This window comes from Telopea speciosissima, chromosome 7, assembly GCF_018873765.1.
Source record: "Telopea speciosissima isolate NSW1024214 ecotype Mountain lineage chromosome 7, Tspe_v1, whole genome shotgun sequence".
Lineage (NCBI taxonomy): Eukaryota > Viridiplantae > Streptophyta > Magnoliopsida > Proteales > Proteaceae > Telopea > Telopea speciosissima.
The window spans coordinates 12,420,400-12,443,590 of record NC_057922.1 but is presented as its reverse complement, the minus strand read 5'-3'; the positions used below and the strand labels follow the sequence as shown (position 1 = coordinate 12,443,590).

General features: G+C 38.1%; 2 protein-coding genes across 2 annotated transcripts; one reads left to right on the top strand and one right to left on the bottom strand.

The window, feature by feature from the left end:
* Positions 1 to 364: 364 nt before the first annotated feature.
* On the top strand, positions 365 to 7,084 carry LOC122667243 (NADPH--cytochrome P450 reductase-like). The gene is made up of 18 exons (XM_043863490.1): positions 365 to 926; positions 1,036 to 1,095; positions 1,188 to 1,264; positions 1,404 to 1,461; positions 1,547 to 1,630; positions 1,772 to 1,808; positions 2,488 to 2,557; positions 2,655 to 2,846; positions 2,943 to 3,035; positions 3,272 to 3,494; positions 3,602 to 3,685; positions 3,806 to 3,957; positions 4,684 to 4,780; positions 5,206 to 5,355; positions 5,444 to 5,521; positions 5,605 to 5,727; positions 6,097 to 6,210; positions 6,600 to 7,084. The coding sequence occupies exons 1-18, from the start codon at positions 594 to 596 to the stop codon at positions 6,678 to 6,680; spliced, it is 2,106 nt and encodes a 701-aa protein (XP_043719425.1). The 5' UTR covers positions 365 to 593; the 3' UTR covers positions 6,681 to 7,084.
* A 10,361-nt stretch (positions 7,085 to 17,445) lies between these two features.
* On the bottom strand, positions 17,446 to 17,820 carry LOC122667244 (flowering-promoting factor 1-like). Its single transcript, XM_043863491.1, has one exon. It carries the CDS (start codon positions 17,770 to 17,772, stop codon positions 17,470 to 17,472), a length of 303 nt encoding a protein of 100 aa, XP_043719426.1. The 5' UTR covers positions 17,773 to 17,820; the 3' UTR covers positions 17,446 to 17,469.
* Between the last annotated feature and the right edge of the window lie 5,371 nt (positions 17,821 to 23,191).

Sequence of the window (23,191 nt, the reverse complement as noted above, 5' to 3'; positions counted from 1 at the left end):
CTACAAATGGAGTTTAGAAAGGGAGTGTAAGACCTAATCAGGGCATTCACCAACATAAATACAACCTGCACCTATAGATTGGCATCTGAATCACCTTACTTGAACATCTTGAACATGGGTCTGATCCAACGGCCATGTTTTCACCTTATAATATGTGGGTTAATTTGAAAAAAAAAGGACTTGTGGGGTTTAAAAACCAAAAATACAGGTAGGGTACTTTGGGAAGTCCAAAAAGAGAGAGTCAGCTAACCATGGTTAAAGGGGTTAGGTGGTTTGACTAGTCGGGTTTGGTAGGCGTCTGTTCGGTCACGAACTGCAAAATAAATACGTCTCATCCATCCCCCACTGTCTTTCAGGAGTCGGAAATCTCTACTCCTTACCCTCATTTCTCGCTTCTCTCAGATTCCTCTCTCCTCTCGCTTACCTCACACACAGACGAAGCACGAACAAAACAGAGAGAGAGAGATAGAGAGAGATTTTTCAGTTCTTCCTTGTTCCCGATCGATTTCGGGAGATTCCGGTGTTGTTCGCCACCGGAATCCCGTGAAAGCTTCGAAATCTGCTCTCGGTTTTGGTTCAAATCGGAATTAACCATGAATTCGGAATCCGTGAAGATCTCTCCTTTGGATTTCATGTCGGCAATTCTGAAAGGGAGCTTGGATCCGTCAAATGTATCGACGGCTTCAGGAGAGATGATTTTGGTAGAGAATCGGAAGTTTCTGATGATCTTGACAACCTCAATGGCAGTATTTATCGGTTGCGTGATTGTGTTCTTCTGGCGGAAGTCGTCGAGCCAGAAATCGAGTAAAGTTGAAGCTCCGAAGCCATTAGTGGTGAAGGAGCCTGAACCGGAGGCTGATGATGGGAAGAAGAAGGTTACGATTTTCTTTGGGACGCAGACTGGTACTGCTGAGGGATTTGCTAAGGTTTGGGATTTTTTTATGCCCGGTTTTATACGGTCTTTGGTTCAGTTCAGTTCAGTTGATTGGTTTTGAGTCTGTTGGTTAACTTTTTGGTGAATTTGTTGGTGTTCAGGCACTTGCCGAAGAAGCAAAAGCACGTTACGAGAGAGCAACTTTTAGAGTCGTTGATCTGGTTAGAATCGATTTGGTTCTGTTTAAATTTCGTTTGGTTTGTAGATCAGTTAGTGGAAGTGTTGTTTATGATCGAATTCGAATTGCTTTCAGGATGATTACGCAGCCGATGATGATGAATACGAGGAGAAACTGAAGAAAGAGACTTTAGCCATTTTCTTTTTGGCAACGTGCGTTACAGTCTCTTTTCAATTCTGGCTCCTTTTTGTGGATTCTCTTCTTTCTTTTCTATTATTTTGCTTTTCTTTTTTGAATAAGAAAGAGATTGGAAAGTGAACTAAGATGTGGATGACTGGTTTGGAATTTCAGATATGGAGATGGTGAGCCGACCGACAATGCTGCAAAATTCTATAAATGGTTCACAGAGGTAAATTGATTGTAGTAAAGGGTGATAATGGATTCTCTTGGTGTGAATTTTGGTGGTGGTTTTCTTATTTTGTGTATCTGTTTAGGGGAATGAGAGGGGAGAATGGCTTCAGAATCTTCAATACGCAGTATTTGGTCTGGGCAACAGGCAGTATGAGCATTTCAATAAGGTATAGAATGATAATCGATTTTGAATTTTATTTCAGTTTTTCTTCATCAATATTCAAGGAGAAGTTGGTTTCCCCCCCCCCCCCCCCCCTGTTTAGTGGTGGTTAACGTTTGGCTATCATGTGTTGTTTGGCGGGAAACAGGTGGCAAAGGTTGTGGATGATATCATCATTGAACAGGGTATGTTTCTTGGATGACTTTCTCTTTTTCTTTTTTTATATGGAATACTCGGTAGTGATAATATCTTCTTAGATAGACAGCCGAGTTCTGATGCTTGTTGTATGCTATTGATTAATGAAAATTTTGTAACTGCTGAATTCTAGCCCCATGAATTTTTCTTATAAAAAGAAAGGAAGTGCTCGTTATATATGCTTTGCATGCATTTGCCACCAGTGTCAACTAGTTTTACAAGCTTCCTACATGGGTTTGTGTGACTCATGTGAAGCGCCTGTTGCCAAACACACTCCAGTTCAATATTCCATGAATTGTTTAATATTTGGTCTATCATAAGATCAAATAATGTTTCTTATATGACATAATATCTACACTTGTTATATTGGAGAATCATTTAGGTAGTTGGAGGAAATTAAACTATAAAATATTTAATTTACTTAAACTGTTAAGGAGTATAATGTAGGCATTTGTAGAGATAGGCACTAGGATGATGCTGGACTTGGTGCACATGGATTAACACTACACAGATTAGATCTAATTTTGTGAGTGAATATAATAGATATGAATTACGAAAAGTAAATTTGAATAACATTACAGTTGATTTTTTGTCCAAATTTTTTTTTCCCCCTCTTCATTTAGTTCAATGGTTCTCTGAATTTAATTCCCTCTTTTCCTGCTTTAAAAGGTGGAAAGCGTCTTGTCCAAGTGGGCCTTGGAGATGATGACCAGTGCATTGAAGATGACTTTTCCGCATGGTATGAAGAATTTCTATTCTTTTAATTAAATTCTTAGATTGACTTTGTCACCACTTCTCCCGTCTGAATTCTTTCTAACAACTATTTGTGCTTCTAGGCGAGAAGCATTATGGCCTGGGTTGGATCAGTTACTCCGAGATGAAGATGATACTAGTGTTTCAACTAAGTATACTGCTGCTGTACCAGAATATCGTGTTATGTTTAATGATCCTGCTGATGCATTACTACAGGAAAAGAACTGGAGCAATGCAAATGGTCATGCTGTTCATGACATTCAACACCCGTGCAGGTGCTAGTGCGATTCATTCTTTATCATTGGTTTGGTCGGTTTCCTGTATTTTTGTTTCTTTTGTTCACTAAATTAACCTGTAATATCCACATGAAGAGCTAACGTGGCTGTCCGGAGGGAGCTTCACACTCAATCTTCTGATCGATCTTGCACTCATCTGGAATTTGACATTGCAGGCACTGGGCTTTCGTAAGTTCCTTCCAGTGAAATCCTTTGATGTGATTGAGTAGCTTTTATAGTGGGATTATATCTTTTCAGTAGAAATTGTGCCTTTCTCTTATTTCTAGGGTTTTTGTTTCTTTGGTTAATTTTGAATGTGTTCACTGTTCAAGAATGTCATGCTGAGAGCTAGTATGTTGTTTTGTTCTTGGTCCACTGTCATTGTTGCATTTCTCACATGTGCTACTGTCTCCCATTTTTCTCAGATATGAAACAGGGGACCATGTTGGTGTATATTGTGAAAATACTATTGAAGTTGTGGAAGAGGCTGAGAGGTTATTAGGTTACTCAGCAGATACTTGCTTCTCTATATATGCTACTAAAGAGGATGGCACTCCAATTAGTGGGTGCCCCCCTCCTTTCCCATCGCCTTGCACTGTAAGAACTGCATTGACCCAGCATGTGGATCTTCTGAATTCTCCCAAGAAGGTATTGTTTTACCTTAGCTCTGCTTCCATGCTTTTGTAAGTTCACTGTTTCATGAAACGATTTTGAATCACTTTAATTTATTGTTTATGAATGCCTATATTTTTCAGGCTGCTTTACTTGCTTTAGCTGCTCATGCTTCTGATCCAAGTGAAGCTGATCGTTTAAGACATCTTGCATCTCCTGCTGGAAAGGTTGGTGTTTTATTTTTTCCCAGAACTTGAACTGTCCTTTCCTTTCCTTTGCATTAATTGGTATTTTTCTTATCTTTGCTCTTGTATGAATTCTCATGTGTGTCATCCTACATTGAGCAGGATGAATATGCACAGTGGATTATAGCAAGTCAGAGAAGCCTTCTGGAGGTGTTGGCTGAATTTCCTTCTGCGAAACCTCCCCTTGGAGTTTTCTTTGCGGCAGTAGCTCCTCGATTGCAGCCTAGATACTATTCCATCTCATCCTCCCCAAGGTGATTTGTCCTTCCTCTGCATTTTCCAACCTTTGAACCAAAGCTATCCCTAATAGGCAATTAGCTTTATGTGGAGTCGATTGTTCTATTGAAAGAAGATATAACCCCTTATGGAATCTCTTCATGCTGGTATATGTGACACAGATGCAGTAATAAAATAATCAAGGGAGGTCTGAAGTAAGGTTATTTTTGCTCAAACCTCTGTTATGACTGAGCCATCTGAATTCATCATTGATCTTTGATGATGAGAGAAGTTGATTAATTGGTTGGCCTTAAAGATGTATAGAACAGATGGTAGCAGTCTTCTGACAGAACCAACTTCTAGCAAGTTCCATCTCCCTTGATGTGGGGGCACCTGTGATTAGGATTATTTTATGGGACTTGACCTACCATGAAAGATATTGAGCATCTGTGGGACAAAAGATAACAAAATTTATTGCATTGAGAGAGTTGTTTTTGCTTTGAAATGAATTAAAAAAACCCACAAAAGGCTGTAAGCAAGGATATCTTGAATATCATTTTCAAACAGGGAAACTTATATGTGTTCCCCCTACTTATCTTTGAAATAAAAAAGGCCTTTGAAAAGGAGGCTTGGTTTGACATAGCTGTCCATGTAGGGATTCAAGAGTCTCACTCTCAATGTCTTTAGTGATTTTACTCTAATACAAGCAATCATATTTATGTCTAATGCCATTTGTATGCGAATCTCAATCTTTTCATTTACAGGATGGCACCATCTAGAATTCATGTTACATGTGCCCTAGTTCTTGAGAAAACACCAGCAGGAAGAATTCATAGAGGAGTATGCTCAACTTGGATGAAGGTAAACCTTTCTTTGATCATGTTATTTGTTTTGTGATTTTTAGAAATGAAGTGTACTAAGGGATTCCTTGGGTGTTCAATCCCCAAAAGGGGGAATTAATCTTTTCAAAAATTACATGTTTTGTTTGCAAAATTCTCAGGTTGGCAAATAGTGTCAACTTTGGGCTGGCTAAGTGACATAGTAGTTGAATAGGTCAATTAACTTGCTTCAAAGAATCAAATGACCTGTTCAATGACTTATTTCAAAGATAACTAGATTGAGTGGTGGACCTGTCAATTAAGATTTAGCTGTTAAATTACAATCATCTGTGTGGGTGTTCTCTTCTCCACCACCTCTCCCGTAGAAATCAGTCAAGGTGGGTTCATCAGCCCCCCTTTTCTGATAGACAAAAGGTTGCTCTAAGATTTGTGTAGCACTTCTTGCAGAATGCTGTCTCTTTGGATGAAAGCCGTGATTGCAGCTGGTCTCCCATTTTTGTGAGGCAGTCCAACTTTAAACTGCCGTCTGATACTTCTGTACCAATTATCATGGTTGGCCCTGGTACAGGTTTGGCTCCTTTCAGGGGGTTCTTGCAGGTTTGTACATAGTGGTCATTATGTTCAATTGCTTTTATCCTCCATCTATAAATAATGTCAACTAAGAGACTTCAAATTTCTTCTTCAGGAAAGATTAGCTCTGAAAGAAGCTGGAGCTGATCTTGGACCTGCTATCCTCTTCTTTGGATGCAGAAACCGCCAAATGGTAATGCATGTCCTTTGTCTCTTCTTGTTGCCCTCATTCTCCTGATTTGTGAAGTTCTAATCTCAGCTGTTTTATAACTGCAGGATTACATCTATGAGGATGAGTTGAACAGCTTTTTCAATGGTGGTGCAATTTCTGAGCTAGTTGTTGCCTTCTCACGTGAGGGACCCACAAAAGAATATGTGCAGCACAAGATGATGGAGAAGGTATGGGACTAAACTTTCTAACCATCATCTCATTTTATTCTAGGAAAATAAAGTTTGATATGGGCCAGACTGAGGAATATGAATAGGCTTGGGTATTTAATTGTGGCTTCAAGAGTCCCCGGACAATTGATTCCATGTGATCATCTGATTATCATTTCTACACGTGTCAAGTTTCAGCTCAACAGTCCTCACCAAACCAGAGAGTTGCCTGTCAGGTGACAATCTGGATGGGCCCTTTCAATCTCTCCTTAGTGGTTGGAAAAGGAGGGGGTCAGTTTTATATCTTTTGATTAGCTGTCCAGGAAACCTATTAATGGAAGTTGTCCTTGCTTCACATTTGAGATGCTAAGTTTGTGCTTTGTTCGCCAGGCCTCAGATATCTGGAACATGATCTCTCAGGGCGGTTACCTCTATGTCTGTGGTGATGCCAAAGGCATGGCCAGGGATGTCCACCGAACTCTTCACACCATTGCCCAAGAGCAGGTATGTTAGAATCAATTACAGTGTCATTGGCTTGGGTATTTCCTATGCCAAAATGAACCTGACGTAATGATCATAAATCATCAATTATGACATCCAACTTTGTAATAAAAGGAAGTGGCCATGTTGTCCAGAAAATTAAGTAGGGGATCATAATCATTAGTTACACCACTTCATTGACAGAAGGAAATGGTGATTTGGTCCAACTCATTTGGGTCTTTCTTTTCTGACGTTGAGATGTCTCACTTGGGCCATCAACATTGGATCTCTTGGGCAACTCAATTTACTAATCTTCTGGCTATTAATTGAGTTTTTGGGAAGAACCAGGAAAGTGGAACATGATTAAAAAATAGCGAGGGTCTAACTGAAAATACCATGATTATGTGTTTCAGGGATCTCTGGACAGCTCCAAGGCTGAGAGCATGGTGAAGAATCTGCAAATGGATGGGAGATATCTCCGTGATGTATGGTGATATACCAGAGGCTCTGCTAGAAGAAAGACATTTTAAGTTCTACTCTCTGGACAACCAGCTGATAGTTGAAAGAACAATATGTATCGATGAGGGGCCAATTTGCGGCTGCCAACCTTAAATGCCGTCCGTAAAAGGGAAGGGCATTCTATTGTCATGGTTATGTGATTCTTTTTTTCATTCATCCTAACAATGATTTTTCCTTGTAATTTATATATAATATATATATTTAGTGATGTTCCTGGTATTTATTAGGTCACCCTTGGGAAGTTCTATTCCATTTCTTATATTCTTGTCCCCAAATTTGTATGAGCCCCCAGGTTCTGAACGTTATATTTATGTTTCAGAGACTGATGAAACTAAAACCCAATTTGGAGAGGGTAATTTTAGTTTCTTTATATTATTTTCCTCTTTATGTTTTTCTTGATAAAGAGAATTTATTAACGCTGGAACAAAGTTCCAGTAAAGTCGGCATACAAGGCAAGAAAAGGGGGGAGGGGAATGAAGCCAAACTAGATCAGCTTGAACAGAAGTGCTAACAGTCACCAATCTATCTGGAAACGGAATTAGCTTCTCTAAGAGTGTGAATGAAAAAAACATTTTGGAAAGCCTGAGACAATATCCTGCAGTCGTTGATGATGGTAGCAATTTTCCAAGGAACGGCCTGAGATCGATCTTGAAGAATGTTCACAATCAAAAGATTGAATCATTTATATGTCCTTTGTTGGTATTCTTATCTCATTATTGGTAAATGATTCAAAGGTTTCATGTAAGGTAAGTTCGTGGTTCCCAAAGAACCACCAACCTTACTGCTTGTGTTGTCAACCAAATAATTGCGAAAAAGGCCTACAAAGCATGTTTTACGAATGACAACTAACTCTAAGTCTTTGATTTGATTTCAAGAGAGTTGGGACTTGTGAGGGATCTGGCTCTCCTCCAGCCGTGGCGGGAGCTGGAGGGTCCAGTCCAGCAAAAACAGGGGTGGCCCAATTGGATCTCACCTGTGAAATAAACCCCCCTTATTTTGCTGGGCTGAGAAAGGTCTTGCAAGGTAGACTGTTAGACCCGGTCAATCAAATGGTGACTCTCTCACATGTTAGGTAGGATTTATGTTTTTCCAAAGATGTCACCTGCAATGTCAAGATAGGATGGTGAGGCTGCAACACATGTTACATATCCATTAAATTTGACAGGTCTTTAATACTCAGATTTGATAAAGCTGAGACTTAGTAGTTAGTGGAGCTGGCAGATCAGATTAGAATTACATCAAGGCAAATAGTTCTAGATTAGCAGAAATCGAGGTAAAAGAACCAGATGATGGGTGGAAGTTTTGATGGAAAGGGGTGGGACATAATGATGAACATAGAGTCCAATTAAACGTCACATATTGGTGAAGATATTCTCTCTTCACCTTAGGTGGAGGAGATCTTAATCCTTCTACTATTGTGAATCTTTAATCTTCTTCAGTTTCTTGTCCGGCCCAGTTCTCAAGTTCCTCTAACATGGGGGATTGGAATGACCATCCTATCCCTGCCCAAACACATTGCCTTAGTGGGATCCACCACCCCCCTATTAGAGGAACAGGGGAACTGGGCCGGGCAGAGATCTGGAGGAGATAATTTTCCCTACTTATGCTGCTGTTCTAGGGAGAAGAAAAATCATCTTGAAATTGGCCCCAAATGTTTTTGTTCAAAAAAAAGAAAAATTACCTAACAAATCTCAATTTTCAAAGATAAAAACCAAGACGGGTGTTAGGTGGCTGGGTTTCTTAATGCAGACCGCATGGAGATGGGACTTCTCCACAAGTTTACACCAATAGTAGTAGCTCACCAGCTTCCCCTACTTAAGTTGTGAGCATAGAGCTCACAGCTTTATTATGAATATTGTCAAAACAAAACTGATTATCTAAAGACTGCGAAAAAAGAACAACTAAAAGTGCTTAAACTGTCGAGATTCGAGAAACCAAATTAGGAGGTAAGTGTTCCCTCCACAGAAATCTCTCCTTTAACACACAAGCATAGTTCGCTAATACATGTGCAGTACAAATAACGTTACCGAGTGCATAGAATACCTCACCAACTCACCTTCCTCCCTTGGTATACGGGTTATGATCCGATCTGATACAATTCAACACTTCTCCTCAAATTGGAGCGTGAATGTCATGGACGTCCAACTTGCTAAGAAGGAAATGATATTGTTCTTGACTAAGGGCTTTAGTAAAAGTATCAGCCACTTATTAGTTATATTCCTAAGTCCTTGAGCAAATAATGTAACCAAGTCAGTTCCCAAGTCGGCGTAGCCATCGTTCTATATTCAGCTTCAACATAAGATCAAGAAACAATTGACTGCTTTTTTGCTTTTCTAAGAGATATGGCTTGATCAAATAAAAATATAGTAACCCGTAACAGAACGGTGAGCAGTGGTACAACTAGCCCAATCCAAATTACAATTTGCATTTATATGAAGACTGCTAGTAGACAAAAACAAAATGCCTTTCCTCGGACACGATTTCAAGGAACGTTAAACCAGAAATGCAACATATAGATGAGGTTTTACCAAAAAAATAAAAATTAAAAAAGAAGAAGAAAAATATCTAGATGAGGGTTTCGAGGTTCCTCAATAAATTGACTAAGAACTTGCACAACATAAACAATGTCATTCAATTTTAAATTTTGCTCCATGAGAAAAGTAACTGGTTTGGATCCAAGTAAACCTACATTACTAAGTATCTCTAAAGTATAGTTTTCTTGAGATAAAAAGTTACCTTTAGTTGATCTAGCAACCTCTATGCCAAGAAAGAGTTTTAGAGGATCCAAGTCTTTGATATGAAAGCTATGAAGAAATAATTTCAAAGCTTTGATAGCAACTAGATCGTTTCCAAAAATAATAATTATTTCATCAATATACACTAAAACAATTGCGATGCTAGATCCACTAGTAGACATGAACAAGGAGTAAGCAACCAAGAATTGTATGAATACGGCGCAGATGGAAATTTAGAAAACCATTGCAGAAGCCTCTTTCAAACCACATATGGACTTGTGAAGATAGCAAACAAGATTACACTCCCCCTTTCGGGAAAACTAAATGGTAAAGACATGCAATCTTCTTCATCAAGTCACCCTGAAGAAAAGCATTGTTAACAACCATATGAAAAAATGACCAACCTTGAAGCAATAGTGAGGAGACACTTCATTGTAATCAGTTTTGCAACTGGGGAAAAAGTTTCTTTGTAATCAACACCCTTAATTTGCATGAATCCTTTAGCAACCAAATAAGCCTTATATCGTTCAATAGACCCATCAGCTCGATATTTGATTTTGTATACCCACTTACATTGGACGGCCTCCTTACCTGGAGAAAATGGTTGTAAAGTCCAAGTCTGATTAAGATCAAGAGCCTTGATCTCTGCAGCCATAACTTCACACCATTCGGGATTTTGAGAAGCCTTGGTAAACTAATGTCTTGTATTAATAATTTCTTAACAAGTACATCAAAATTCTTTCCAAATTATGAAAAAGAGAACCTTCTTAGCCATTGTTCAATTTAATTTGATGCCAAGTGAGTTTAATTCGGCTGCAACTTGACTTACGAATAAAGGGGTAATACAGATATGTTGTTGAAGTTTGAGAGTCAACCAAACTACCAAGCAGATGGACCCTCCAACGGAGGAATTATATACTCCACCAGCTCCTTGATCCTTCTTTGAATTGCCTCTTGTCTTATCCTCGTATGGTTTTTAAGATAGGGATATAAAAGAGCTTTTTAAAAATAAATTAAAGGTGATATGTCATTATACATTATCAAAAGGTGTTATTGTCATGCACATTTTTCAACTACGTATTTGAAATGACATTATTACCCTCATTGAAAAAAATATATGTTCCATACCAAAAAGCCAAAAAAAGTAAACTTACAAATTATTTGATACCTTGGACGGTGTCAATCTCAAGGTATAAATAAGAAAATCCCTTTATAGTTTGAAGTAAGAAAGAATGTAGTAGTCATGCTAAAGGTGCAAGCGGACTAGACTGGGCCGAGTTTTTTAAAAGCCCTGCCCAACTCAGGCCTCTTTAATTCTCAGTCCGGCTGTAATTGATTTTGATTGGGCCGGGCCGGGCTGGGCTAGGTTTTCCCCTGATTAACTGTCCATTATGGACAGTTATAACAGTTATATACAACAAGAAATATATAGAATATCCTTCATTTCATGTCACGACTTCACCAATCTAAATACAGTTAAAGATGCTATTAAGCAAGAAGTATGTCAGATTGGCCGTGTTCCATTCCGTGGCTTCATGACCTTTGTTTATTTAAAGCTACAGTTCACATGGCTCTTTTATTCAGTGAATTCCTTTCTTACCCCCTCAAAAAAAAAAAAAACAAAAAACCGCAAGAAGTATGTAAGCATCTCCTGAAATTTGGACTTGAAGATACAGGCTAAGAAAGTTAAAACAGAGAGGATTTTGAGGTGAGCTGCCTTCTTGTGATCTTAGGACCAAAAGCAGAGGATGATGATGAGACAGAATTAGCTTCAAAACAAGGCCAGGCGGCTTTGCAACTGTGAATTCGAGTTCCGCGTTTATGGTTTTTTTGATGAACACTAGATTGATGAGTCTTGATCTCTCCTTCCACTGGTAACTGCAATGGAGGAAGCAAATCAGCAGGAAAGAAGTTGTAGTTGATTCCTTCTCTGGATTGGGTTTTTTGGGCAAGAGATGGTTTATGAGTCCTTGTTTCTTCACCTTTGATGATGGTTTGCAGATAATCAGTGGGGAAGAAGTTGTAAAGAAGTCTGGCCATTGAAACTTTTTAATTGAAGGGAAGGGAAGAGTTGCAGAGAATGTGTGTGTGTGTGTGTGTGAGAGAGAGAGAGAGAGAGGAGAAGACTCTTGGTTTTGAATTGAGTTTAGTGTTATATATATAGAGAGAGAGGGTTAGAGAATTATAAATGAATGAGCTCTAAGCTAATTTGGACGTTTTTGGGGGAGATGTAGAAGGCATGACTGGAGCTCTAAGCTAATTTGGACGTTTATGGTGTAACCCAATAGGTCAAACCCAATTAGGCCCATTACTAAGATATGTTTCTGATCATGGAAATTATGAGAGGAGTATTATTGTTTATTTTGAAAAAAAAAATTAAAAATATTGGTTAGGGTTTTGTGGTTCTAGATAAACCTCATTTGGTTAAGGTTTATATATATATATATATATAAATTTTCTCAAATGAGAGCATTGACTAGATGGTTTTAAAAAATGGGCCTAATAAATGGACGGTTAGAGTTGTGGTAGCAATAGCATGCCTAAAAACAGCACATGGCAGGCAAGATGTTAACAATTTTTTCAATATTTTTAAATATCTTTTGTAATAACCCAAGGTTTCATAGTAGACTAATCATCTTTAATTCCTCCATGCATGGGAGGATGGATTTAAAGTAATATTTTTTTATAATAATTATCCAACATGATTGTATAAATAATTTAATTAAATAAAATTTTTATTTAATTATTAAAGAGAAAGAACGTTGATTGGTTGTGTAGCTAGTGCAATTGCCATGCAACCATTTTTAAAATCATTGGATTGAGATATTTTGATATCTACTACTTGAAATAATGTAGTTGTTAATTTAATAATTAAATACTGATTTAACATGTAATCAATTCCCACTTCTTCTTACTCGCAGAACACCACCCTCTCCAACCAACCTAGAAGAGGAAGATGAGAGTTTTGAATTTCATTCTAACTAATTTGTGCCGCTTACATCTAGCCCTTCACTAACCCAAGTCTTTCGAAATCCCATTTATAGAATTTCTAAGCCCAAATGCCCAAATAAAATTTTAGGCATTCCGTTCACGTTGGGCTTTGCATTTATTTTCTTGGGCTAAATAATAAGCCCAATTGATCTTTGATGACAAGTTTATTTCTAATCACTTGGATCTTTTGGTTACTCAAGCCAAATGACATTATTTTGGTCTTTATTAAGAAAAAAAATTATTTGTTTTTAAAGGATGGATTTTTGTAGGATTAAAAGAAGGTAATGAAGTGGCTGTTTTGGTTTAATTATATAACATGGAAATGTGGGGTCGGAGAATCCTGAGGTTTTTATTGTTTGAAGCTCTATTTGTAGTGACATTGCTTAACACATATATAGTAAGTACGATTATGTTATCTCCACAACTTGTTTTGTATGTTCAGTACAGAAGGAGAAAAAGAGTGCTAGCTAATCAATTTGGAGCAGCAATGAAAATTTAAGTCATTCCACATTACAAGCTACTTAAGGGGATCATGAATAATTAGTTAACTAAAGTGGCATTAGTGGGGCAATCTCCTTGTCAACTCATGGGCATATTAACAAGCATAAGCTATGCTGGACCTTTATCCCCTCAATTTGCTTGCCCGTCCATTTCCTCAATTTCATCTAATAGTGTGGGAGGAAATAACCACCCTACCCCCTGTCTGAACACACTGCTCGAGTGGGATCCACCCCCATCTATTAGATGAAATTGAGGAAATTGACAGACAGGTACATTGAGGTGATAGCTGGCCTATTAGAAGCCAAAAGAGTAACAAAGACATGTATAAAAACTAAATTTTTTTTCCTGAATATGGGAGGGGGATCGATGCCAGGCTCAGTCGCTCCCTGACGACCTTCTTTTTCCTATTTATAAAATTATAAATACATACTCTGAAAAGGAGGTCATAGATAATATAATATGTAGACACATCATTTTGTCAGCAAATTTTGCATTCCAATAATGATTTAAAAATCCGGGTTAAAAAATTTTAAGTAAAGACTCCATAGCCGAATAAATAGACTTGAACAAACATTTTAAAATAGATTGAGTTTTCCTTCAACCACCCATTCACCGTGGTGGTTTAGATGCACGTGGTTGGGAGGGGGGGAGGAAGATAGGGATATCTGGAGGGTATTTTGGAGAACATACTAAAATCCTATTGGGGGTTTATGAACCCTAGGATGATGGATAAACCTTCACCAGTGGAGAAAAACTATGTCCTTTTAAAATTATCAAAATGCTACAAAATATCAATACCTCTAAAGATAACAAGAAGGATATCTTTTAGGAAAAATATTCACTACTATTTTTATTATAGCATATATTAATCGACACGCATAGCAGCACCTCAAGCAATATGAAAATTAGGAGAAAAAAAGGGACTCAGACAATAACTGATCTAAAAAAAAATTAAAGAAGAAAACTAACAAATCTGCTGCAAGCATCCCTCTAATACCACTATGATTTTTAAAGTTTGAAATCTTGGATTACTAATTGGTGGAATACTAAGCAATCCAAAACTTTTATGAATGACAGTCAAGAAAAAAATGTTCTAGAAAAACTATTTTTCTTGGATACATTTGGTGCATGCATCCCTCTAACATCGGATCTTTATCCCCTTAGGATCCCTGCCCGGCCCAGTTCCCCAATCCCCCTAACAAGGGGGTACAATGACCACCCTACCCCTATCGGGTGAGGTCCACCCCCATTATTAGAGGGGCGATCTAGGCCAGGCAGGAAACTGGAGGTGATAATTTTACTCTAGCATCTCTCCCTTATAATACCATTATGATTTTTAAAGTGTCGGTGGCAGGCAAGCAATTCTTCTCGATGGAAGGTCAAAAATTATTTGTTGAATATTTCATGAAATCAATTCAAAATTAAAATCGAAATCTGACCAAATCAACCTTAAGAAGTGGGCTTTGCTTTAATTTTTCCGCCCCTATGAATGAACCCGTGGTCCAACGGAGATGAAATCACACTACCCACCTAAAACACTCAACAAAGAGTTGGGCTCATGTTCACGTAGTTAGCGTACCAGAACGTGTCACATCGGTTCAGATGAAATCCACCCCATGTGGGTCTCACAGGGTGGATTCCATCTGAACGGATGTGACACGTTCTCGTATGTGAACGTGAACCTGACTCCTCAACAAAGGCACCACTTCACTCAAAGAAAGATTGATGGGGGCTCAGCTGAGTTGGCCGATCCACATGGATTCAACATCTTAGCCTGACCCCGATGGGCCAAGCCCATTTCATCTGAAAAAGGCTTAATGTTTTAGGTCCGTGGACTGGTCCGGGGACCAACAATTATCGTACTTACACTGTGGGACATCCTTGGGCTTGACTTAGAAGACCACCATTCTTACTGTGTAAACAGGAAAATGGATTAAGTTGAAAGTAGAGAATCCATGCATTACTTGGATGCCATAAATGAACTCTTTATACGCATATACGAAATGCCCTTGAAAACGCTAATGCATTAGAAGATTTCAAATGAGCAAACTGGGCTGGACTGCGTTATTGAAAACTTTAACCTAGTAGAAGCTTTCAAATGACCAGCTTTAGCTTGGCATTTGGGCCAACTCCAGCCCAGGAAAATCTTAAAAGACCAACTTTAGGCCGGGTTGAGTCATGTTTGAGCTCGAACTCAATGTGAACCAGTACAAGTCTAATCGCCTATTCTACTTGTTAATTTCATGTCAGTGGATCTCATATTTAAGATTAAGATGAATATATGTTAAATTTAATCATATTCAGATAATTTTTTTCTTGATATGCCTAATCAGTATCCCATGCATATAATATTTACATCATTTCATATGATATTATAGTGAAAAGAATGTTAATCGTTCGTGTGGTTAACGTGGTTTCTGTGTTTAGACATATATTAATGTGTTTGTGGGTAAAAAGACCTTTCAACCTCCAATGAAATTGAAAATCACATCCAAATTGACCACTAGCATAAGACACTTATGGTTGATATTATGGGTCAGAACCCATAAAGGGAAAGGGGGAGAGTTTGGGTTCAGTCCTCACGTGGCATCAGATCTGACCACTCTATGTGCACTAGCCGTGGATCCCATTACCCATAGAGGGATGAGTTCTGTCCCGTCCCCACATGGGAACCGGAGGTGGGAGGAAGGGATTTAGGGTTATTAGGCGATTCTTAGGGGACTATCCCTCTTTGTAACTGAGACTTTGAGGTGATTGGCCAAGAATTTGTTTCTCCAAACTAAAAATGCCATAGAGACTATGGAATTATAACCGGCCGTTTAAAATCATATTGAACCGAATAAGAATTGATACGGTTTCGATATGAAGAAATAAATCTTATTTGGCATGGTAAGTTTTCGATATATAAGGTTAAATTGTTCGATACGTAGCATATTGTACCGAATTATCTATTCCCCCAAACTGAAGCGAGTATATTTTATCAAAGAATAAATAAATAAAATTTGAAGTTAGTATACATATATATGTATAGTAATTATAAATTACGTGTCTCATTATTTATCCAAACATAAATAAATTATGGGTAAAAGATTCACACAATGCCAATTTAATTTCGGAATTGCATGCGGGCACCTCTCATAAGACTCAGATTACTATAGTACCACCCTTTTTAAATGTCTCATATACCCTCCTTATTTTTAATGTTTTTCCATAATATCCCTTCTCCAAGGCATGAAACTGCACACTGGCATTGCAGGGAACCTTCCCCCTTTATATATATTATATGAGAGAAAGAATCTTAACCGGTATTGTGCCTTGGCGTGTGTACCTTTGCCTAGACATAGCCCAACGTAAAAAAATCGGCACACCCCTGATCCTTTCCGTCTTTGCAAGGGGGTGTGCCGATCTTTTCACTTTGGACTGTGTTTGGGTGCAGGTACATGTTGCGCTCAGTGACCGGTTAGTATTCCATTTTCCATATAAAACCTATATCAAACCGAATAAGTAACTCTTTATGAAACTAAATAAAAACCACATCAAAATCGAACCAACTCATACAATTTCAGTATTGAAAATGCATTTGAGTTGTCGGTATGGTAACTGTTTTGGTTTCTCCTTTCTATCTTCTGCAGAGATATTCATTGTTGTTTCTCCAGAGGGACAGAGGTGTAATAAGGCCTGTTGACTTGTAAGTCTTTAGCAATGCCCACTTTAAATAAAAAGACAAATAAAAGTAATTGTGGTGGGGACCAAGAATTGGAGCGGTCACATAATAGCACGCATTTCAATTTTCTCAATTTAGATCTTTTATGGCGCAGCTGTCTTAGCGCTCTAAGTGATGGAGACACAGTCGCACACGAATGATCGACTTACCTCTGCTCGCGCAACACCCCCCCCCCCCCACACCCACAACACCCCCCAAAAAAAAAAAAACAAGAAGTGGAGCGATGGAGCAGGGTAGGTGGGTGGGTAGGGTAGGGTAGGGGATAGGACAACGTTGTACATAAACCATACGTTGTTGATCAATATCCATTGCGTCAAGGGGTCTTGTTGTCCTCCTATTCCAGAGACATATACATATGGTATATACTGGATCTCAAACCATGTTAGGATGAAAGAAAGTTATTCAGTATTGATCTGGTTCGTCCACGTAATCACACACCCTGCCATGGTTATGCACGTGAAGCCACCACCCATTTTTGTTTATTAATGAACACTTTTCACTTATAAAGAGGAACGTTTACATTTCACACTAGAATCAGTCAAGTACAAAACCCCTCTTAAAAGGAAAAAAAAAGAAGAAAAGAAAGAGAAACAGAGACAGAGAGATACATATTATGGTAGAAGCTAGCTGAGACTAGAGGAGTACTGAGCAGCTCGATCATAGGTAGGAAAGAAAGAAAGAAAACCACAAGAATGATGAGATTGAAACTAAACGGGCGGACAGGCAGCAGAGACTGTGTGTCACAAGTAGACTAGTAGTAGACGACTAGTAGTAGACGAGTAGTAGTAGTAGTAGTAGTTGTTAGGTAGTAACTTACATATCACGGACATGGAAGATATTGGGGTTTTTAACAACGATGTCATACATGTGTACAGACTTGAACTTGGAGATATCCTTTGGAAGAGAGATGAGATCAGGAGATGACTTCTTGTGGAATTGGAACATGTTTGGATCTTCATAATACCTCTCCCATCCTAACCCACTCAGAATTCGCTCCAGTGATGTGTATGATGTGATCGCTTCACCTGTTGGTAAGTGAACCAACACCTTCTTCTCACCTGGTGGGTTCTCGACCAGGCGAATCACTCCATTCTTGAACACCCAAACTCCTGACATATTTCTTTCTTTGTTTGTGTTTAGTGAAGAAAATGAATAAACACAGAAGACAGGTGAGTGAAGTGAAGTAGATGATGGATCGGATGATGATATGGTAAGGGGAAGTAAGGGGGGGGGGGGGGGGGGGTTTATATACAAGTGAGGAAAAGACAAAGGAAGATCTCTATTGGGTGTGAGTTCTAAAGTTATGCTTTGTTCACCTCAGCTACCTCTATAGAATACAGAGAATATTGTACGTGGGACCTAGCTATTAGGATAAAATAGAAGAAGAAGAGGGGGGGGGGGGGGTGGTACAAGGACGCCAACCCTACAGCTACCACTCATGGCCACCATGAGGGGGGTGAGGGGTTTGCTAACTCAGAGAGAGAATCTCTTGCCTTGCTAATTAGCTATGTGACCTTTGACCTTTCCCTTCCCCTCACTATTAAAGAAATCTTCATTCAAGACATATGTATTGTCTGTTTAACTGTACATATCAAGTCAATGATCAATAATATGTTGACATTTCATCACGTGTTGTCCACGTGAGGAGAAATAAATTTAGAGGTCCATGTAGACAGAGTGAAGGCCCTGTTTCTGAAAATAGGATCTATTTGGAACAATGACATATTTTATTACTCTTACATATTTGAATGGACAAAATTTTCATTCACCACACCATCTTACGGTTCACAAACCCCCCATAGGATTTTAATATGTTTCCCAAATTACCCTCTTGATATTTTCACATGCATCTAAACTCGCCTCGGTGAATGAATTTCCATTCACCATGGCTGAAGAAAATCTTGGTCTTTTTTCATTGTTTATAATATTGTTAATTTATTTATTTATTTTTTTTATTGCAACATCTACTTGTTGTCTGTGTTATTAAGGTCTATTTGGTTAAAAAAGAAGTGAAAATAGCCACAACTGAAGTAAAATCAATCAAGAATTTGTTTTTTAAAAAAAACTTCTTTTCTTTCTCCATACCCTTTGGTTCCAACCATAGGTGCATAGAAAAAATTTCTTCTCATTTCACCTTCTACTTTACCGATGGAAATTAAATTACAGTTGGGTTGCCTTTTAGAATGCATTATTGGGATGCATTGTAGGTTGATAATGCATTCACATTCTAAGATTGAAAAGGGGGCGCGAGGGGGGGGGGGGGGGAGGGGGGACAATGAAAATTATCATCTCAAAATGCATTATTAACCTAGAATGCATACCAAACATAACCTTGATCAATTCAGTTCTAATCAAGGGGATGTCTTTTTCAACATTCAAGCACTAGATCTAGATCTATTGCTTTTTTACCTATCCTACTATTTAACCAATCAATATGATATCCTCATTGATTTTATCTGTGGGATTCTCCCAAAACTTTCCACGTGCGCGACACGTGAAGGGGGTCCGATGCATCGCGTGATGCCATGCGGTCGTATGTGCTGTCAACTCCGGAGTGGTGGGATCAATGCCTATCAAGGCACAGCATTAATGCCCATCAGCATCTCTCCACGTGTTGCACAGTAGGTGACAAATTGGGTGCATGACTCTGGTGAAGGTCTTATTGTCCTTCATTATAGCCATGAAGGGCACACACACACACACAGAGAGAGAGAGAGAGAGAGAGAGAGGATTAAAATGAAAATGAAATTAATCAATAGTTATGATATGTAGCACAAAGATGTTAGTATGGATTTGGTAATTAATTAATGAGATGGAATTAAGCATTAGTACTGGTACCTATTGCTGACTAAATAAAGGGAGCCATTGCTGGTCCAGCTTTTTGCAGCCAATCCAACAAATTAAGGACCACCAAATATATGGAAAGCAGTCTGCTATATATATATATATATATATATATCCTCATCAATCACCAATGCACCTAGCTTCTTCCCAGCATAAAATTTTCATACTTATATATTTCCTGTTTTATTTATGGTCCCCTTACCATTGATGGACCAAACTTGGTAGGACCTATAAAGGAAATTAACATTTCCTTAGCTAATGGGTCACTCTCAATTCTCTTACCTATGAAAAGAAGGCAGCACATTCTTATCCTTTCTATCAATTGATTTAGATATCTCATACAAGTGGAAGCATAAATGTGTTGTGCACGTGAATGACTATTGTTCCCTCTAATTCACTCCCTATTGTCTTTTCTCCCCTGCTGCTCTATTGCCAATTTGCCATTGTTGAAACATTTGTTGAGAGAGAGACCTAGACTTTCACATCACTCTCTCGATCTCCCTCCTTCATATCTTGGAAATTTCTAATCCTAACATCACTCTCTTCTCCAGCTAGAATCCACCTTCATATCTTGGACATTCTTATCTTAGTTCTCTATTTTCTTCCTCCTTCTAGTTCTATGATATAATGTGTTTAATTAGTAAAGATTAAAGACTTTTTTTTTTCATGCTAGATATCCTAGGCTTGCAAAATCCTGTTCTGACCATGGCCTTTTTCTTGGGTTGGACATTTCCAACCCATCATGAACCATAACTGAACCGAACTGAACCGAACCAAACCATACCATACCCGTACCATGATGTGGTTGTTGATTTGTTTGCTGTTGTATAAGCTAATCAAAATGTGATTGTTGATGTTAACTCCTAACATTTAGAAAATAAATAAGGTTAAGTGGGCCCATAGAATATATTAATGAAAAGCTTGTGAAGAACCCTGTTCTGATGGAGAATAAAATATGCTTAGTTGGAGCTAAAAGCCATGACCCAATCAGCATGTATTGGGATGTGGCACGGCAAACCCAATCAGCAATCTCCCTCTTTTCTTCTTTGCTTTTAATTTTCATGGATTTTTTTGTTTTAAAGAACCGTTAAGTAGTTGTTGTGGAGGGGATTCTCCCACCACAAAATTCTCAAAACTCTAGCTTTTGTCCCATTTCATTTGAGAATCAACAGAAAGGAAAAAAAAAATAGAAAAATCAAAAGTTTTCATAACTTCAATTGGTCATACCCTCCCAAAACTAGCTAACCCATATAGTTTTCACATCTAAAAGCCAAAAAACCAGTTCTTTCCCTCGAATGTGGAATGATACTCTCATTGAGTGTGGGTTAAGTTTTGCTAATCTTTTTGACAAACATGCATTCAATTAATCTACTTCAATTCTCTAAGCTTCTCTTGTAAAGTTGAATATGTTCCACCCAAATTCTTTAGAAATTGAATATATTGAGAGAGAGAGAGAGAGAGAAGTAATATTTTTCATATGGAATTTGCACTTATCAAGAAGTAGCTTACAAAGCAACTTTAAGGGAATATGCTAAAGTTAAAGGAAAATGGTAACATGCCTAAAGTTAAAACCATGGGCCAAATAAAGTATAACAAAAGCCCTTACTTTGATTAGTACGATTGTTATGATTTTGCCGAAGCTAACTCAAACAAGAGGAATAAATCCCTTGTAGATTATATAACTTAGGATCAATACCCTGATCATGAACTTCATTTTGCGATTGAAACAACTCCTTCTACTGTTTTTTTTAATTTTCAAAGAAGAATTTGAAAGAGACCGTAAACCAAATGCATCACGGAGACATGAAATACATTTATGGATTCCCTTCATCATTATTGATTAATCAACTCTTTAAACAAGCAATTAAGAGAGAAAGGAATGTACTACTTAAGTTTTGGTGTTGGAAGGATCTTCAAAACTAAATAATCATTTAAGTCACTCCCAATTGTTTTTATGTAAAGTAAGTGGAAATATTTCCCCTAAGTAGATGTTATATTACAGCTGGATAGACACTATCATTGTTGTGGGTTAAATAAAATCAGATTATATTCCACCAATTCTGCAGTTTTCATTTGTCATTTTCAGTATTTTATATGAAAACTAGGAGCCTTCGTGTCATTCTTTGTGGAGCTTGTTGGGGTTGGGTGTGTCTTATATTATGTGGATTCACATAATAATTATTGGACTTGTATTTGTAACTCGGTTGGGTTTTGAGTTCATTACATGTATTGGGTAAAATTGTAATTGTGTGGGGATTAGGGTTTTAAGGTTCCCTATATATTGTCTTTATAGGAAAACCCTAGACATAAGCAAAGGGAATACCATTTTGTGAGGTGGAGAGTGGTGTAAAGAGTTTTTCAGGTCTAGTGGAAATTTTTTTATGGGACATAGTACGAAGCATGGGGGCTAAATCTCATTCTAGTGCCCACGACCCTCAAATCCTCAAGGTAAAAAAAACCCTAATTCCAATGGGGAAGAAGAGCAAACACAGCAATTTCGTTCATAAACTTCACGATACTTTATTTCATCCAAAATGGCCCTTATATAAGGAGGGTTTTTCTTTTTTCTTTTTTTTTTTTTGGGGGTGCAATTGTCAAGGGCCTATAGGCAACATCAAGGCCCCACAAGGAGGCAAGAGAAGACCCACAAGGGATCAATATGGTACCCACATGGGCTCCACTTATTAGAAAGCAAGTAAATGTGGACTTGGTGTCGCTAAGGAGACTTGAAACACTAATCAAGCTCCTGACGCAGTTCTCACAAGGGAATAGTGAACCACCAGGGCAAGCCCTGGATCGACATATATAAGGAGGTTGGATTACAAAGGAAAAGGAAACCTAAATAAAATAAGAAATAGAATATTACACAAAAATAAAATAGGAAACTTATATCTTGAAATCGCGCACAAAACTTTGAAGGTTGCATATGCCCCTTAAACGTGCGAATTTGGCTCCAAAAAGTTAGTCCAATCAATGAATTATTGGACAACTTGTAGAGCACTGATTGCCCTTTCTGAAAATTTATTGTGGCTCTTGTAACTCCATCCTAGAGAAAAATCATGGCCGTCGAAAGTTGAGCTGGAAAATTAATATCTTCGATCTGACCGGATGGACTTCTGTTGATCCAGCCGATCTTGGAATTCTTTGGAAACCTTCTCTATATCAGAACCTCTCTTGGGTGGATGTAGGCATTTATGCCGAACCACGTTAAATTCCTCGTATTCTGTGTGATTGTTTGCTTGGTTTTTTCTTCATGATTGTGCATTCGACCCCAACAATTGGTATCAGAGCATTTGTCTTTTATGTAAATGCTATAAAATACGAAATAACAATATCAAATTAAACAATGTTTTAGAACTTAGTGAGTCTAATTAGTAACCCGCAGATCCACTTGAGATTGGTCACTCATCTAGTCTACTTGTATCATTAATACTGTCCCTTGACTCAGTTTTTTGACTTGGTAGATATTCCAAGTGGATCAGAAACTTCTACAAATCTACACTGAAGATCAGCGAATTCAACTCAACCTAAGAATAAATTGAAAAATATAGGTTATCTTCATATGTTTCAAGTCCTAACATGCCAAATCCTAATATATTCTCCATTTTAAAGAGTGGCCAACAAAACATCTTCTTCTCTACAACTCCACCAACTCTTCTTGGCCATTCTCTCTTAAATGGTTGTTGAACAC

Excerpts from the sequence above, each read along its gene's own strand:
- LOC122667244 (XM_043863491.1), bottom strand. The coding sequence starts at position 17,772 with ATGTCAGGAGTTTGGGTGTTCAAGAATGGAGTGATTCGCCTGGTCGAG.
- LOC122667243 (XM_043863490.1), top strand. The coding sequence starts at position 594 with ATGAATTCGGAATCCGTGAAGATCTCTCCTTTGGATTTCATGTCGGCA. Across the intron at positions 1,096-1,187 it reads CTTTTAGAGTCGTTGATCTG|GATGATTACGCAGCCGATGA; the intron begins GTTAGAATCGAT and ends AATTGCTTTCAG. Across the intron at positions 1,809-2,487 it reads TGATATCATCATTGAACAGG|GTGGAAAGCGTCTTGTCCAA; the intron begins GTATGTTTCTTG and ends CTGCTTTAAAAG.